At 40.6% G+C, this 17,562-nt stretch overlaps 1 protein-coding gene across 13 annotated transcripts in view; it reads left to right on the top strand.

Annotated features, from left to right (window-relative positions):
* The window catches only part of pikfyve (phosphoinositide kinase, FYVE finger containing), a 37,601-nt gene extending 20,780 nt beyond the window's left edge, over window positions 1-16,821 (top strand). For 4 of the 13 annotated variants that reach the window (XM_083536871.1, XM_083536868.1, XM_083536877.1 and 1 more), the window contains 33 exons: window positions 682-793; window positions 885-1,032; window positions 1,137-1,304; window positions 1,738-1,800; window positions 1,913-2,042; window positions 2,208-2,388; window positions 2,509-2,583; window positions 2,663-2,770; window positions 2,867-3,007; window positions 3,249-3,378; window positions 3,560-4,800; window positions 4,890-4,990; window positions 5,085-5,156; window positions 5,253-5,424; window positions 5,523-5,701; window positions 7,293-7,406; window positions 7,508-7,616; window positions 7,748-7,902; window positions 9,626-9,722; window positions 9,839-9,899; window positions 9,977-10,111; window positions 10,766-10,886; window positions 11,025-11,063; window positions 11,231-11,326; window positions 11,416-11,499; window positions 11,608-11,699; window positions 11,786-11,845; window positions 13,006-13,182; window positions 13,428-13,531; window positions 13,786-13,914; window positions 14,130-14,391; window positions 14,474-14,548; window positions 16,370-16,821. In XM_083536871.1, coding sequence (XP_083392997.1) covers window positions 682-793; window positions 885-1,032; window positions 1,137-1,304; window positions 1,738-1,800; window positions 1,913-2,042; window positions 2,208-2,388; window positions 2,509-2,583; window positions 2,663-2,770; window positions 2,867-3,007; window positions 3,249-3,378; window positions 3,560-4,800; window positions 4,890-4,990; window positions 5,085-5,156; window positions 5,253-5,424; window positions 5,523-5,701; window positions 7,293-7,406; window positions 7,508-7,616; window positions 7,748-7,902; window positions 9,626-9,722; window positions 9,839-9,899; window positions 9,977-10,111; window positions 10,766-10,886; window positions 11,025-11,063; window positions 11,231-11,326; window positions 11,416-11,499; window positions 11,608-11,699; window positions 11,786-11,845; window positions 13,006-13,182; window positions 13,428-13,531; window positions 13,786-13,914; window positions 14,130-14,391; window positions 14,474-14,548; window positions 16,370-16,485 — 5,047 coding nt within the window. In that variant the 3' untranslated portion in view covers window positions 16,486-16,821. Of the gene's footprint in view, window positions 1-681; window positions 794-884; window positions 1,033-1,136; window positions 1,356-1,737; window positions 1,801-1,912; window positions 2,043-2,207; window positions 2,389-2,508; window positions 2,584-2,662; window positions 2,771-2,866; window positions 3,008-3,248; window positions 3,379-3,559; window positions 4,801-4,889; window positions 4,991-5,084; window positions 5,157-5,252; window positions 5,425-5,522; window positions 5,702-7,292; window positions 7,407-7,507; window positions 7,617-7,747; window positions 7,903-9,625; window positions 9,723-9,838; window positions 9,900-9,976; window positions 10,112-10,765; window positions 10,887-11,024; window positions 11,064-11,230; window positions 11,327-11,415; window positions 11,500-11,607; window positions 11,700-11,785; window positions 11,846-13,005; window positions 13,183-13,427; window positions 13,532-13,785; window positions 13,915-14,129; window positions 14,392-14,473; window positions 14,549-16,369 lie in introns of all 13 variants that reach the window. The other 9 variants (XM_083536870.1, XM_083536869.1, XM_083536875.1 and 6 more) reach the window with 3 other exon arrangements.
* Window positions 16,822-17,562: the final 741 nt, after the last annotated feature.

The raw sequence follows: 17,562 nt of genomic DNA, 5'->3' as shown, positions 1-17,562 counted from the left end.
CGAGTTACTTTTCAGTTAAATTATTTTGCATAAAAAAATCAATACTGAATTAAAATGAACGTAGTCACGTAGAATCGCGCACTCATACGTGCGAGCCGCGGGAACAGAAGCTGGTCAGAAGCGGAGATGGCAAACCAGAGAATTAAATTACTGTGATGGAAGTATTCTTATTATTTTAAAATAGTCGAGGAAAAGGAGAAAGGAATAATGGTTAAGTGTAGATTATGTGTTGGTAAAAAGCTCTTGTCAACTGCAAAAAAAAAAAAACATCTGCATGCAAAGCACAGCACTACAGATGTGTGTGTGTGTGTGTATAATGTTGAATATATGCAACATTATTCAACCTTGCATATATGAAAATGGAGACAGAAATATAGAAAACGTTTGCCGACTTTCCACCACCACAGATTTATACATTTTTCTCACATTTTTGTTTCTGCCACTTTCTGTCATCGTTTTTGCCCCAGGCTAGCGATATGTATTCTTTTTGTGTTTTGGAGATATTCTTTTGCTTTGTTTCATGGCAGAGGTCCTTCTGAGTGAAGAAATAAAGCTTTCTGGCATTAGTTGTACTGTATATGTAAATTAGTCTGATCCTAGAAAATGTTAGTCATGAACAATTTATATTTCTACCATATACTTTAAACCTTCTTAAACATATTCCTTGTCCCCCCAAAACAGAGCTCAGGCTATAGCTATTGGTCAGGCTCTGGTTGACGGGCGCTGGCTTGAGTGTGTTACTCATCACGATCAGATTTTCCGCGATGAGTATGCACTGTATCGCCCACTTCAGGTGAGATTTATTTTATTAAAACTGTGCGGATGTCACTAGTTTCCTATTGTTCTATACTAAAGTTTTCTTCTTCTTTTTTTTTTTTTTGTAGAGCACAGAGTTTTCAGAGACTCCATCTCCAGATACGGACAGTGTGACCTCTCTAGAAGGACACTCGGAGCCATCGTGGTTTAAAGACATCAAGTTTGACGACAGTGACACAGAGCAGCTAGCTGACGAAAATGACTTAATAGCAACAAGTGAGAGGAATAGGACCGTTTCTTTTTTTGTTTGTTTGTTTTATTATCGCATATTTAAGTGCATATACCAATCTTTTTTTTTTCTTAACTTTTTTGTTGTTCAGGCTCAGCAAGCCCCAGCAAAAGAACATCAGTCAGCAGTTTTCATTCAACAGTGGACAGTGATTCGGCCGCTTCCATCAACCTGAACGTGGAGCAGGACAACGTCAACTTTCGCATTAAGAAGCAGGCCAAGTACCCTCACGTGCCTCCTGACCCAGCCGAACAGAAAAGTATGGCACGCTCTGACCCATTCGCCCCTGACTCTGACTTCCACACACCAAGTGAGGAGAGGCTTAGAGACATACCATCGGCATTAACCCGTTTAGCACCACTAACTCAATACCCTGTTGGACCGAGGCATGACATCCCACATGTTCATTCCCCCTTCTAAAAAAAAATTCCCCGATGTGAAATAAGTCTTTTGCAACACTAATTGCATAATAACCTCTCAAAAATTCTGAAATGAAAACCCCTAAAACACTGCATCCTACAATATTCAGAAGCATGACATACTCTGACTCCTGCAGTCCTTCCCTTAATTATACTGACCAGTTCCTCAAAAATATTTGCCATGATACTGACTGACTCACAGAAACCGTAGAGAATTAATTGGTCTTATTCTGGCATTGTTTCAGTCTCATTCTTTCTGTGCTTCTCATGCAGCTGAGGTCCTGGTAACAGAAGACGGTGGTCAGCACTTATCCATCAGTGATGCCTTTATTAAAGGTATGTCATCACCCCCCCCCCCCCCCCCCCCCACCCCAAGTCCATATTTAAATGTTTATTTATTTACTTATATCTAATTGTTTTTTTTCCCCACCATTTTTTTTATTGGCAGAGTCTCTGTTTAATCGTCGTGTAGAAGAGAAGGCTAAAGAAATGCTCTTCACACCACTGGGTTGGCACCACAGCTCCCTAGACCAACTGAGGGAGGAGAATGGCGAGAAGAAAGCTATGGAGAGACTTCTGTGAGGCATTCAAATCACACATAGACTAATACCTTTTTAATGCCTATATGTCGAGGCAAATGCTTCCAAGATACTTTAGATACTTAAAAAAGCCTCTTGTTCTATTTTGGTTTCCACACATTCTTCATTACTTAGAGGATTTTTGTGGTTAATACGTCATTTCAGGTCAGCCAACCACAACCACATGATGGCCCTGCTGCAGCAGCTGCTCTACAGCGAGTCGCTTTCTCTCTCCTGGCGAGACATCATCGTTCCCGTGGTACGACAGATAGTGCAGACGGTGCGTCCAGATGTTCGGAGCTGCGACGATGACATGGACATTCGCCAGCTGGTCCACATTAAAAAGGTTGAAGTTTACGTTCTAATCGCAATTTTTTATCTGAGCAGGTAATTTATGGAAAAAAAAGAGCGAATCTCTTTTATGGTATGGTCTTGGATGAGGAAAAGAGCATTTGTTCTTTTTCAGATCCCAGGAGGAAAGAAGTTCGACTCCGTCCTGGTGAACGGCTTTGTTTGCACAAAAAACATTGCTCACAAAAAGGTGGGTGTGCATTTTATACGTGGATTTTACGTGTTTGTTTTTTTAACATGACTGAACGTAGGTTGTCTCAATTTTCCAGATGAACCCTTACATCAAGAACCCTAAGATCCTTCTGCTTAAGTGTTCCATTGAGTATCTTTACAGAGAAGAGACAAAGTTCACCTGCATTGATCCAATTGTGCTTCAGGTATTTGTCTGTTCTGATGTGTCGACTATGAGTCGAATATTGTACTGCGATACTAAAAGTCAAATACTGACAAAGCATAACTAATATCACCTGTAGGAACGAGAGTTTCTGAAGAACTATGTGCAACGGATAGTGGATGTGCGTCCTAACCTGGTGCTGGTAGAGAAGACGGTGTCGCGCATCGCTCAGGATATGCTGCTTGAGCACGGCATCACCTTAGTCATCAACGTCAAACCTGTCAGTTTAATTCCACAGCCACCAATGAAACACTAACACACACTCACACTTACATTTAAACTCAACAGAATATAGTCGTGCGTGTGTGTGTGTGTGTGTGTGTGTGTGTGTGTGTGTGTGTGTGTGTGTGTGTTTGGGGATCGCTTTCCCACAGAAATCTTCACCACAAAGCCTAGACTTGACATTGATGATATTGCATTGTAGTCATATTTTTGCTAATGTCAGTTCTATGTTTTTGTAGCAAGTACTAGATCGAGTGAGTCGAATGACTCAGGGAGATTTGGTCATGTCTATGGATCAGCTTTTGACCAAACCTCGCTTGGGAACTTGCCACAAATTCTACCTTCACTCCTTCCAATTAAACACTAATAGTAAGTAGTATTGTATTGTAACTTTTTTTATTCACATTTCACAATTTTCATAACTTAAAAATGCCTTAAAGTATATTATATATTTCATTGTCCATTTTATTCCACACACAATAAAATGTATTGATTTAGTTTGCTTAGCTTTTTTACGATCCTGTTATTTCACCAATAATTTTTTTTCCAGATGAACTGAAGACACTAATGTTCTTTGATGGATGTCCTCCTCACCTTGGCTGCACTATCAAGCTCCGTGGTGCCTCAGAGTATGAGCTCGCCCGAGTTAAGGAGATCATTATGGTGATGGTGTGTGTAGCTTATCATTCACAGTTAGAAATTTCCTTCCTAATGGATGAGTTTGCAATGCCTCCAAGCCTGTCTAAGAGCTCGTCATTCCACTGCCTCCTGGAAAGTGCAGCTGAAGAAGTGGAGAAGGAGGTGGACAGGGAGAGCCAGGGAAACCAAGCTGAAACAAAGGAGGATCATGCAGAACTCAACTCGGAAGGCGACTTTGACTTTGAGCCAGGGCTTCAGCAGATAATAAAAGGCCACAGTAGGCAGCATTCTGCATCTGAATCCTCAATGAAGGACGGAGAAAGTCCTAAAATAAGCAGAAATGACTCACCCATATCTACAATTGTGATAGAAGGGGATGAGATTAAGACTTCCACTCCCTTGTCCAGTCAGTCACACCAGCCACTGTATATGTCTCCTCCTTATCTTTCATCTATGGAGGAAATCGGAGAGGAGGAGGTGAAACAATCAGTCGAGGCACTGAGACATAAAGAGGATGAGGACACCCTCGTACGAGGGGACAGCACCAGTTCAGAGACGCCACTTGCTCCGACACAGCTATTTAGAGACCCGCTGCAGGATGACAGTGGCCTGTTTGTGGCTGAGCAGGTGACTTCAGCAGACGACCGGCTTAAGTCCATTTCAGCCAGCTTTAGGCAGGAGTTAAAGGATGTTATCCTGTGCATCTCGCCTTTCATGACTTTCCGTGAACCCTTCCTGTTAACCAAAGCTGGCCTGCGCTGCCCGAGCCGTGACTATTTCCCTGAGCAGGTCTACTTCTCGCTGCTGCTGAACAAGGACCTAAAGGATACTGACAGCCGGCGCAAGAGGCTCCTACTCAAGGACTCGAACGCATCTAGCAATTCTTTAAACAATGGGTTCGGCCCACAATTTCGCCCAGTCCAAATGTTGCCCTCCCATAAGCTCACTACTACCCGCATGACCCAGCAGTTGAGCAGCAGTCAGGATCTGGCCCGCATGCTGGCGGACTATCGTGCTCAAGGAGGACGAATCCAGCGAGACTCAGACCCATTTGCTCATCCCTCGCATGCTCCAAATGCCAAGGCACCAGTCAAGGCAGACAGTGAGGAGGAGAAAGGGCCAGGGCAGAGTGAAATGTCTTGGGCTACCAAGGTAAATCGGTCACCATGTGGCATTTATAATGCGAAAAGTGTCTAAACACTTGTAATTAGAGTTGTTTGTACTATTTTCCTCCAATTCAGCTCGACTGCCTGAATCCAATAAACCACCAACGGCTGTGCGTGTTGTTCAGCAGCTCCTCGACACAGTCCAACAATGCCCCTAATCACTGTGTGAGCCCTTGGTAAACCCTGCTCATCATTCTTTATTTTAAATCTCGCACAGATTAGGCAGAATCATCAGATTAATATAGCATTTATTATTTATATTTATTTTAGGATCGTGACCATGGAATTTTATGGGAAGAATGACTTGACTCTTGGAGTATTTCTGGAAAGATATTGTTTCAGGTATTAACTATTTCAAATTCCAAATTTACGAATTAACTAGATGTGATTTCTTAAAGCTTAATAATATTATGTCTTGTGTTTGCCTTTGCAATGCAGGCAGTCCTACCAATGCCCAAGCATGTATTGTGAAACTCCCATGGTACATCATATTCGCCGCTTTGTGCATGGCAATGGTTGTGTCCAGATTGTTCTTAAAGAGCTCGATTCACCTGTACCCGGATACCAACACACTATCCTTAACTACTCCTGGTGCAGGATCTGCAAACAGGTATTTGTCTGAAGACAGTCGTTGACACATTACTCTTTATGTAAAGATTTAATTGGATATTTGGTGTCCTTATGGTCTTTGCTCTTCCATGGTGACAGGTTACTCCAGTTGTCCCAATGTCTGATGATTCTTGGTCCATGTCCTTTGCGAAATATCTGGAGCTGCGTTTCTATGGCCACCAGTACACTCGCCGTGCCAACGCCGAGCCATGCGGACACTCCATCCACAAAGACTATCACCAGTACTTCTCCTACAACCAGATGGTGGCCTCTTTCAGGTGAATTCTAAGTTGGAAAACCCCAATTCCCAGTTGGACGCCATGTAAATTGTAAATTAAAAAAAGAATGCAAAGAAACCCGTATTTTATTCACAACAGAAAATAGAAAACATACCCAATGTTTAAACTGAGCAAATGTTGCATTCCAAGTAAAAAAAAGAAAAAAAAAGTAAATAAAAATAATATATTATTTTGAATTCGATGACCACAATATGTCTCGAAAAGGGGCAACAAATAACTGTAAAAGTAAGTGTTAATAAAAAACAAACAGCTGGAGTATCATTTTTTCAACTAAAGGTAAATTGGTCGTAGGTCAGTTACATGATTGGGTATATAAAGCGCATCATAGAGAGGTAAAGTTCCTCAGAATTTAAGCTAGGCAGAGGTTTACCAATCTGTAAAAACTGTTTCTACAAATTGTAGAACAATTTCAGAATAATGTTCCTTAACATAGAATTGCAAAGACCTTGAATATCTTATCATCTACAGTACATAATATCGAAAGATAATTTGAAGAATTCTTTGTGCAGAAGGAAAAAGGGCAAAAATCAATATTGGATACAGAGAAAACAAGCATGATCAATGAATGGGCTCAAACACCTCCAGAAATCATTGTCTGTAAACACAGTTTGCTAAGCCATCCACAAATCCATGTTTAAGCTCAATGATGCCAGACAAGAAACCATATTTAAACATGATTCAGAAATGCTTCTATCTTCTTTGGGCCAAAGCTTATTAAAAATTGACTGAGGCAAAGTGGGAAACTGTTCTGTGGTCTGACTAATAAAAATTTGGAACCAACCCCAGCCAATAGGGTTGCACAAGCCTTAGTGCCGGTCCCAAGCCCGAATAAATGGGGAGGGTTGCGTTAGGAAGGGCATCCAGCGTAAAAACATGTGCCAAATCAAACATGCGGATGGTCCGCTGTGGCGACCCCTAACGGGAGAAGCCGAAAGAAAGTTTCTTTTTGGAAACCATATCCACCTGTCCTCTAGACTAAAGAGGAGAGGGATCGTCCATTGTTAGTAGTGTTTATGGAATGGGCAGTTTTCACATCTGGAACAACACCATCAATGCTGGTATGTTTGTATAGTCCTTATACCAGCATATGCTTGTATCCAGGCAATGTCTTTTGTAGGAAATGCTTTGTACATTTCAGTAAGACAATGCTAAACCACATACTACATCTATTACAACAGCATGGCCTTGTAGTAAAAGAGTCTAGGTGCTGAACTGGCCTGTCTGTAGTCAAGACTTTTCACCATTTCAAAACATTACGGGCATGAACAAAAGACAAAGGAGACCCAGGACAGTGGAGCAGCTAGAATCCGGTATCAGACAAATATGGGACTATTTTTTCCTCCCAAAACTCAGCTGATCTTTTCAGTACCCAGATGTGTAGAAGGTTGTTAATTTTGTCAGGTTAATATTTTTTCTAAGTTCTATTATGAATAAAATATGGGTTCATAAGTTTTGCAAGTTTTTCGTTTTTATTGACATTTTACATTTTGGTGTTAACACCAGCTTTATTTTCTTTTTTCATTTATTATGCAAATTGTTAAATAAATTTTTTGCTGCTTCTTTTCCATAGCTACATCCCAGTAAGACTGTTGGAGATCTGCCTGCCTGCTCCTAAGATCCTTATCAGGAACCAGGGCCCCAGTAAGAACATTCTGCAACAGGACCTCAAAGATTTTGCACTGAAGTAAAAATCTTTACATTACCCTACATTCCACACTGTAACCATTTTCCACTTCAGTCTCATCTCTTTTTAAACGGACTGGTTTGATTCCCTCTATCAAACAGGGTGACCCAAGTGTATGCTGCAATAGATGACCGTCTCACGTCTCTTAAAACAGACACGTTCAGCAAAACTCGTGAGGAGAAAATGGAGGACTTGTTCGCACAGAAGGATGTAGGTTTACGACACTGACAATGCTGTTTGTTTTCTAATAGTTTTAGTTTGTGATGGTCTAATATTGTTTCAGCTTTGTGAGCCTGCCAAATGGGATGTTAATGTTTTTGTGGTTCTATTTCTGCGATTAGATGGAGGAAGGTGAGCTGCGCAGCTGGATGGAGAAGCTCCAAGGGCGTTTGCAGGCTTCGGCTTTAGACACGCCACAACAGCTGCAGGCCATTCTCGAGTCTGTGGTGATGAAGAAGCAGAGCTTGTGTGAAACACTGCAATGTTGGAACAGCAAGTAATTAACCCTGATTATTATAAGCTTCAGTTATATTACTTCACATAATAATAATAATAATAATAATAATATATAATAATATAAATAATAACTACTTTATTAGGAACGCCTGCCTGTCTCCATAGTCATGCAGTTATTTATTCAGTCAATCATTTGGCAGTATAAAAATCAATCTGATACAGGTTCTGGTACATAGAACTCCTGGGATTTTTAAATGCAACATTCTCAAAAGATTGGTGCAAAAAAGAATAATCATTGAGTTATTGACAATCTGAATTACTATATTCTTCCACCCAAAGAACTATCACTCTTTACAACTGTGGAAAGAAGTAAAGCGTGTCAGTATGCGCACACAAGCCTTGGATTGAATGGGGTGCTACAGCGGAAGACCACATCAGGTTCCAGTTCTGTTAGCCAAGAACATAAGGATATTCTCATGGTCAGGAGACGAGAAAGCTTAGTGGTTAAGGCATTGGACTTTGGAGCCGAAGGTCATGACTTCAAATCCCAGCCTCACAAAACTGCCCCTTCTGGGCCCCCTGAGCAAAGCCCTTAACCCCATAGCTGCTCAGTTGTATGAATGGGATAAAAATAAATGGATATGGATAAGGGTGTCTGCCAAATGCCATAATGGGAACACCCTTATTGGTCAGTTGGAGATATAAAAAAAAATAATAATAATAATCATTTGGCCTTAATGTGAGTCTATGCTTACCAGTTTAAGTGAGCCTGTGCCTCAACTTTCCAGTTTGAGCGAGCCTGTGCCTCAACCTTCCAGTTTGAGCGAGCCTGTGCCTCAACCTTCCAGTTTGAGCGAGCCTGTGCCTCAACCTTCCAGTTTGAGCGAGCCTGTGCCTCAGCTTTCCAGTTTGAGCGAGCCTGTGCCTCAGCTTTCCAGTTTGAGCGAGCCTGTGCCTCAGCTTTCCAGTTTGAGCGAGCCTGTGCCTCAGCTTTCCTGTTTGAGCGAGCCTGTGCCTCAGCTTTCCTGTTTGAGCGAGCCTGTGCCTCAGCTTTCCTGTTTGAGCGAGCCTGTGCCTCAGCTTTCCTGTTTGAGCGAGCCTGTGCCTCAGCTTTCCTGTTTGAGCGAGCCTGTGCCTCAGCTTTCCTGTTTGAGCGAGCCTGTGCCTCAGCTTTCCTGTTTGAGCGAGCCTGTGCCTCAGCTTTCCTGTTTGAGCGAGCCTGTGCCTCAGCTTTCCTGTTTGAGCGAGCCTGTGCCTCAGCTATCCTGTTTGGGCGAGCCTGTGCCTCAGCTTTCCTGTTTGGGCGAGCCTGTGCCTCAGCTATCCTGTTTGGGCGAGCCTGTGCCTCAGCTTTCCTGTTTGGGCGAGCCTGTGCCTCAGCTTTCCTGTTTGGGCGAGCCTGTGCCTCAGCTTTCCAGTTTGAGCGAGCCTGTGCCTCAACTTTCCAGTTTGAGCGAGCCTGTGCTTTAACTTTCCAGTTTAAACCAGTCTGTGCCTTAACGTTCCAGTTTGAGCCAGTCTGCACTGCTGCTACTTAACTGTATGAATATGCAGGTGTGAAGTTGTTCCTAATAAAGTGTACGCTAAGTTTAGAAGCGAGGTCACAAAAGAGCAGATTTTTAACTCTGTCGGGAACAACTAACCCTAAACTGCTGTTATTTTAAACAAAAGCAAAAATGTTATTTATTATTGTTAGATTTAGGTGTTTGCATTGTTGGAATATAATTGTTTCAATAAATGACATAACCCTGAATGTGTGTCAGACTGCAGGACCTGTTTCAATTGGAGAAGGGCAGGAAGCGTTTGTCTGTTCCCCCCAGCCCCGGCAGACACAGACAGGCCACCAACGACGAGAGCAAGGTTAATATCCCTAATATCCCAAGTAGCTTAGTCTTGTCCTGCTATAAATTAATATGAACACTTGATGTTCAAAGAGATTGTAGACATACCATAATGTCCTGGTTTTTGATTGACAGACAAGTGTCTTGGAGTCGTCTCCCCGCAACCCCTCTCCTGTTGTACAGAATGGTGAGAAAGGTAAGTTCATTAGCTGATAGCATGTAAAATATCTCAGCATATTTTGAATATACAGATAACAGAGCTCTATTTTTCAGCGTTAGAGGATCGTCACCTCAGCACCCTGCCCTCAAGCACGGGATCCTTATCCTTTCCTCTGCCATCGCCAGCAGAGCAGAGCTTAGATATCCCCACATCTGGGCCATCCTTCCATGACCAGGACTCCGAAGGAGGTAACACTGTCATGTGCAACTACAGACATGGTCCCAATCTACAATAATCCGGATACATTTAAAAACATTGTTTTCATCTAAAAGTGCTTCACGTCAACACTTTTCTTCATTTTTTTTTTATTTTTTTTTTAAGCGTTTCCCAAAAGTTGCTCATCCACACTGAAACAATGAGCGTTCGAAAACACTTCCGTCTCTACACTGCGCATGAGCAAACACACGTTTCAACTTCCGTCATTTTTCTCCTGACGTTTATTTATTTTCCGGCTCTTTGGAATGTCGCGGCAATGAATAAAAATGCGTCATCGTTGTCTCAGTGTTTGAGGGAAGGCCAAAACTGAGTGAAAAATGAGCTATTAGTGTGGACATGGTCGTTTCATTCCTTTTCCATTTTCATTATATAGTAATCGAAAAAGTTTTTACAATTATTGTCATTTTTCCGTTTATCTTGTTAATGCGTATATTGCAATATGCATATACATATAGAATCCTCCACACATGCATATTTTATATATAGATTCCTCCCCACATTTCACACATGACTTAATTTGAACAATTATTCTTTTTAAAACACCTCCACCGTATCCTCTGAATACATACTGTCATTTATTATAGAATGGAACAGTCCATAATATTAGTTTGCTTTATGTTTCTCAGAGGTGTTTGATAGCCACCTGCAAGGCTCCAATGACAGTCAGGTGAAGGAGAAGACCACCATGAAAACCATTCTGGCTAACCTGTTGCCAGGAAACAGTTATAATCCTATCCCTTTACCTTTGTAAGTATCTAAACATTTCTCGTTTTCTATTATATACTCCACATCCCTGTTGAATACTTGATTCTGATTGGTCAGAAAGTCGGAGAGTAGCACTAAACTGTAAGGTTTATATTTCTGCACTTCTTATCACTTTTATAGTGATCACAGGAACTTGATGCTTCACACCTTTAAATACAAGTACAGTATGATGTCATTCAAAAAATTGCTGTTGTATAAAACACTTAAACTATAAACACTGCCTGATGTTCTGTTAAATAACCAGAATGAAGTTCTAGTGTTTTATTCCTCACCTGTATACCTTTTATTAAATTCTGTAATTACGTATATTGATGTCTTTGCATTAGTGACCCCGATAAACACTACCTCATGTACGATCATGAGCGCGTCCCCATCGCTGTGTGTGAGAGAGAACCGAGCTCCATCATTGCCTTCGCTCTGAGGTAATCCATCTGTTCATCCGGTACAATTGTCCCTCGTTGATGGTTTAGGGTTCGTTCTTTAAGCGTTAATTACATGATTTTCCTTTAAGCTGTAAAGAATACAAAACTGCTCTTGAAGATCTTTCAAAGTCTTCACTGAAATCTACTGGAGAGGAGATTTCTCAGGCCAACAGGTTTGTATACATTTATATAAAACTTTAATTTTCATGGTACTGTTGGATTGTTGCTGTGTATAGTAGAGGACTAATTCTGCAATAATCCATTTTCTCTGGTATACGTAGTTCTGGGGAAAACAAGATAAAAAACAGCCCTGCAAAGCTCACTGAAGGCAGCAGCTCTCAGCTTGGCCGCAGCGCAGACACGGACCCACTCAGTGAGTACATGCAACACAACTTTTTCAGTAAGATGTCACTTTGAAGCATCATTATTTAGAACTTCATTCTTCCTTTGCTTTCACAGAGGAGCTCGAGGGTGGTGACAAACAGAAGAAGCAGACGGCGAATCCACACATTGAGCTGCGTAAGTATTAATTAAACAAAGATTTAAAAGATGTTCTGAAATGGATATTTTCAGACTGGTCCACTGAGAAGCGGCAGAAGCGTCTGTATTATATGCACACGTGGCGGTGATACGATGCACATTGGGTTTTAAACCAATGAAATAATGACATGATCATCATTCTCTCTATTTGAAATATTGTCGCTTAGCAACCATAGCTTATAGTTAACTAGCTTCATCGTGATTGCTGTAATACATAACTGGATTTGATCTCATATTAAATTTGATCAGTTTTTGTCACCATTTTATACAATTTACTTATTTTATTTTTTTTGCTTTATTTAGCTTCTCAAAACATGGTCTTTCATTCATTTCTAGCAAATTTGTCATTTAATTATAGGATTTAGGAGGAGCTCAGTTCCCTTTATGGTTGCCATAAAGGAAGTCTGTGTGTCTGTGTGTCTGTGTGTCTGTGTGTCTGTGTGTCTGTGTGTCTGTGTGTCTGTGTGTCTGTGTGTCTGTGTGTGTTGGGAGGGGTCTGTAGTTATTGTGGAATCGGTACTTTTCAACTTTGATCATATGAAGGTATATTTTTTTAATGTTAGTACACATCTGTATTTGTCCTACAGGCCTAATCTTACTGATTATTAGGTGGTATTTTATATATTACTTTTTGTCATCTACAGCTTTGGCATCAGTGCCATCACATTATTTGATGCAGTTAAATATTTACAGTATATTAACATTCAACTTTAACCTCTTTTTTAGTTTCCTCTGGCCTGCATATCTCACTGAGCTCTTAACTTGATAAGCAAGTTTATTTTACATGCTCGCAATCTGTTTAGAGTATTTAACAAAGGCCAACTGGAACAACTTTAACAATAAGCACATTTCCTATCAATTGTGGGGGGAAAAAAAGAATATTCATGTAAATAAATAGCAGTAGTTACTATAATAAATAGTAATTTGTGCTTTCATTACAATTACCAACTTTTACCTGCAGATTTGACCTCATAAGGAACAGACTGTTTACAATAAAACAATTGAATTGAAAACCTGAAATTGTTCTATGTTGTCTACAGTGTGACCCATTGTCCCGAATATTCTCCTTATTGGATTTTTTTCCTTTCGAATCATATCAGATTATGACCTCTGTAACTCTGTAACTGATCTCTCTACAGAGTTCTCAGACGCCAGCGCAAAGTTCTACTGTCGCATCTACTATGCCGAGGAGTTCCATAAGATGAGAGAGGAGGTGATGGAGAGTACTGATGAAGATTTTGTCCGCTCGCTCTCTCACTGCGTCAACTGGCAGGCTCAAGGAGGCAAATCGGGAGCGGTCTTCTATGCCACTGAAGGTGAATCTCAGAAATGTAAAATGAGCTGCGAGTTGTCTAAGGATTGCTGAAGGCTTAAGCTTCTCTTTGGCTGATTGCGAAAAGATTAATATGATGATGACACTGAGTTGCTACAGTTTTATCATTTGTAATATAAATCAGATGCCTAAAATAAATGTATTCTAAAACAGGGTTCTTAGACACATTCGGTGACGACTTTATCTGGGGAATACTGGGATTCACATTTTATTTTCTTCTTTCCTCAGACGACCGGTTTATTTTGAAGCAGATGCCCAGGCTGGAAGTACAGTCCTTCCTGGATTTTGCCCCACACTACTTCACTTACATCACTGGTGCAGTTCAGCAGAAGGTAGCCAAGATTTAAATTCAATAAAAAATTTGAAGGCTACTATCTAAATGGTTCCCTGCACCACTATCTTATGAGACTACTGTAGTTTATAAAGGGCAAATAATATTGCGTTTTTTTTTTGTTTTTTTTTTTTAAACAAACTACAATTTTGATCATATATTTACTTTAAAATGAGCTCTGTTGCTCTGCGGTGTTGTTGTTACTTAAAAATAGATACTTATTTCCTCTTCCCTTTTTCCACTTCCTGTTCTCAGCGGCCTACAGCACTTGCGAAGATTCTGGGAGTTTACCGTATCGGCTACAAGAACTCCCAGAACAACACGGAGAAGAAGCTAGACCTGCTCGTAATGGAGAATCTCTTTTATGGACGCAAAATGGCGCAGGTATGTGAGGCCATGGAGTGTTTCTGCTGGTACGCAGATTAAGTGCTTGGCTCCAGAATGACACATAATTGGGGTTGTTGTTATATTGTAATGTGTTGACACACAATAAATACATATGCAGTGGAAGTTGATTATGATTGTTGTTGCTTAAACCTCATAATAATAATAAATAATGTTTTGAAGACTCTAGATTGCTGTTATTTCTACTTTTCTAGGTGTTTGACCTGAAGGGCTCTCTGAGGAACCGAAACGTGAAGACGGACCAAGGTAAGGAGAGCTGCGAGATGGTGCTGCTGGACGAGAACCTGCTTAAGCTGGTACACGATAATCCCCTCTACATCCGATCGCACTGCAAGGCTATCCTGCGTGCAGCCATCCACAGCGATGCCTACTTCCTGTCCAGCCACCTCATCATCGACTACTCGCTGCTGGTGGGCCGTGACGACACCTCCGACCAGCTCGTCGTAGGGATCATAGGTACGTCATCAGAGTGACACACCATAACTTAAGAAGCTCATGATGTACGCTCATACTTGCCATGTCCCGTTCTGTTTTTTAGATTACATCCGGACATTCACATGGGATAAAAAGCTCGAGATGGTGGTCAAGTCTACGGGAATTCTTGGCGGCCAAGGTCAGAGTTTTGTGAGCTGCTTAGTATATACAGGGTTTTTCAAAAATAATGAACCGATATCATGACGAATTGCTTCAGTTCTCAAGCATCATCATGAAATGAGTTTATTTATAATCAGTCATTTACATAAAAGTTGAATGTGAGTATAATACTTGTGACTTCGCTGAAGTTTTGTATTACTTTTCCTTATTATGACACAGATATGTCAAGAATTTTAGCATTTCCACCCATCATAACATGGACAAGTTTTCATTTTTATGCTGGGAGCTTTTTGGTTTATTTTGGTATGTTTTTGTTTTTTGGGTTGGTTTTTTAAATAAACAAAATCAATTAGACTTTCATAAAGAATTATGAAGTAATTACACCGACCAGGCATAACATTATGGCATTATAACAGGGCAGGTGGTAGTTTAGTGGTTAAGGCATTGACTTTGGATCTGAAGGTCGTGAGTTCAAAACTTAGCCACACCAAGCTGCCACTCCTGGGCTCCTGAGCAAGGCCCTTAACCCAGTCGTTTAGATGTATGAATGAGATCAGTTTAAGTCGCTTTAATTAAGGGCGTTTGCCGAATATCATAAAATTTAAATGTAAATGACCAGTGAGTAAAAAAACTCTGATTATCTCTTCATCATGGCACCTGTTAGTGGGTGTGATATATTCGGCAGCAAGTGAACATTTTGTGCTAGAAGTTGATGTTAGAAGCAGGAAATATGGGCAAGCGTAAGTATTTGCGTGAGTTTGACAATATCCAAATTGTGAAGGCTAGACAACTGAATCAGAGCATCTCCAAATCTGCAGTTCTTGTGGGTTGTTCCTGGTCTGCAGTGGTCAGTATCTATCAAAAGTGCTCCAAGGAAGGAACAGTGGTGAACCGGTGACAGGGTCATGGGCAGTCGAGGCTCATTAATGCACATGGGGAGCAAAGGCTGGACCGTGTGGTCCGATCCAACAGAAGAGCTCCTGTAGCTTAAATTGCTGAAGAGGTTAATGTTAATGGTCGATGGGTCAGAACTGATTTAGCAGCAAAAAGGGGAACCGACACAATATTAGGCAGGTGATCATAATGTTATACCTGATCAGTGTGTATAATATAAAGTATAAATATAAAGAATTATCTTGTAATGTTAAGTGCATTATCTTTCCATTTTTTTCCCCAGTATTTTAATATTAATATTATTATTATTATTATATGCAGTATATATAGTCAAAAGATCATCATCTTCTTTTGGCTGCTCCCATTAGGGGTTGCTACAGTGGATCATACTTGCTATAACCCTCTGTCCTCTACATCTGCCTCTCTCAAACCAACTACCTGCATGTCTTCCCTCACCACATCTATAAACCTCCTCCTTGGTCTTCCACTTTTCTTCCCTTCTGGTGGCTCCATCCTCAGCATTTTCCTACCGATAGTTCTCATGTCCCTCTTTTGCACATGTCCAAACCGTCTCAATCGCACCTCTCTTTCTCACTTTGTCTCCAAAACGTCCTACATGCGCTGTCCCTCTAATAAACTCATTTCTAATCCTGTTTATCCTCAACGAAAACCTGTATATAAATATCAGTACATAAAAATATTATCTGTGAATGCTTCCTTATCGTTTGTGATAAACTCTTGCTTATGGAAATCCCATAAATAAGAATTTACTGATATATTAAATCATTTATTTCATCCGGCACTACAAACGCAAATGTACCTTGTAAGAGAAATGCAATATTTAAATGTTTTTATAAATGTGGTTCATATACAGGGGATCGTATTGTATAAAAACCTCTGCATCGATTCTTATCATTCACTGTGGTGTTTCATTACTACCCCACAGGAAAAATGCCCACAGTTGTTTCCCCGGAACTATATCGGGCCCGCTTCTGTGAAGCCATGGACAAATACTTCCTTATGGTTCCTGACCACTGGACCGGCCTGGGCGTGAATTGCTGAAAACTGCACTAGATGCTACAGTAGACAATCCACACTGACTGGAATCCTTTTCTAGTTCTACCTGGGTGAACAGCAGGAGGCACATGGAGAACTTTAGAAAGTAGGTTAGAATGGAGACTTCCATCTGAATACATATGCACAGGATGACTGAATACTTATTTCAGTTTGCGGGTTTCAAAAGCGGCCCACAAAGACTGTCACACTGAAACCAATTAACAAGCTCCTATCCTGTAATGCTGTTAATGTCTTTGTATATTAATATCTATTAAAACCTATGGATAATGTAAAACTTTCATAAATGTACAGAGATAATGTAATTAAAGATTATAAACACAACAACTTTTATATACTTCCACTTTATTTAAATATTTTACAAGCAGAGATATATTTGTTTGTTTGAATTTAAATATTCAAAAGAAAGATCAAAGTCAACATGTTAACGTTAAAAAAATATAGTTTCATAGTATATTTTGGAGGTATATTTATTCCTTTTACCCCCAAAACATCAATGGAGATGGACCGTATCTGACCTGGTATTATTTAATTGATGGTGATGAAAACGTGTTTTGATAGAACTAGCAGCAGTCAGCATTCAAAGCTGCTGCATCTGATGCATATTATCGTACTCCTAACCGGCCTGTGCTTACACTCTATTAACAAAAGTCTGTGGACACCTGCCTGTGAGGTTTGTAGGTGCTTTTTGAACATCCTATTCCACATTTAGTCCCCATTTGCTGTTAACCTCCACTCTTCTGGGGAAAAGGTGCCACTAGATTTAAGTGTGTGGTTGTGGAGATTTGTGCTCATTTTGAAACAAGAAGGTGTAAGTAAAGTCAGGTACTGATGTAGGTGAAGTGAAGAGTCCTGGGGTGCAGTCAGCTCTTTAGCAGGCCATTCAAAATCTTTCACTCTGAACCATGTAAACTATATCTTTACTGAGATGGCTTTGTGCACAGAGGCTCAGTCATGCTTGAACTATGAGACCCAAACCTGTTAAAGTGAATTAGTAGCTAATTTAGCCCAAGTCATCCTGTACAGTTGTCTAACTTTGTGGTAACAGTTTGGAGAAGAACCATG

Source organism: Silurus aristotelis, assembly GCF_946808225.1.
Source record: "Silurus aristotelis genome assembly, chromosome: 3".
Classification (NCBI taxonomy): Eukaryota; Metazoa; Chordata; class Actinopteri; order Siluriformes; family Siluridae; genus Silurus; species Silurus aristotelis.
The sequence above is the reverse complement of the archived record's forward strand: the minus strand, read 5'-3'. Positions and strand labels throughout refer to the sequence as shown.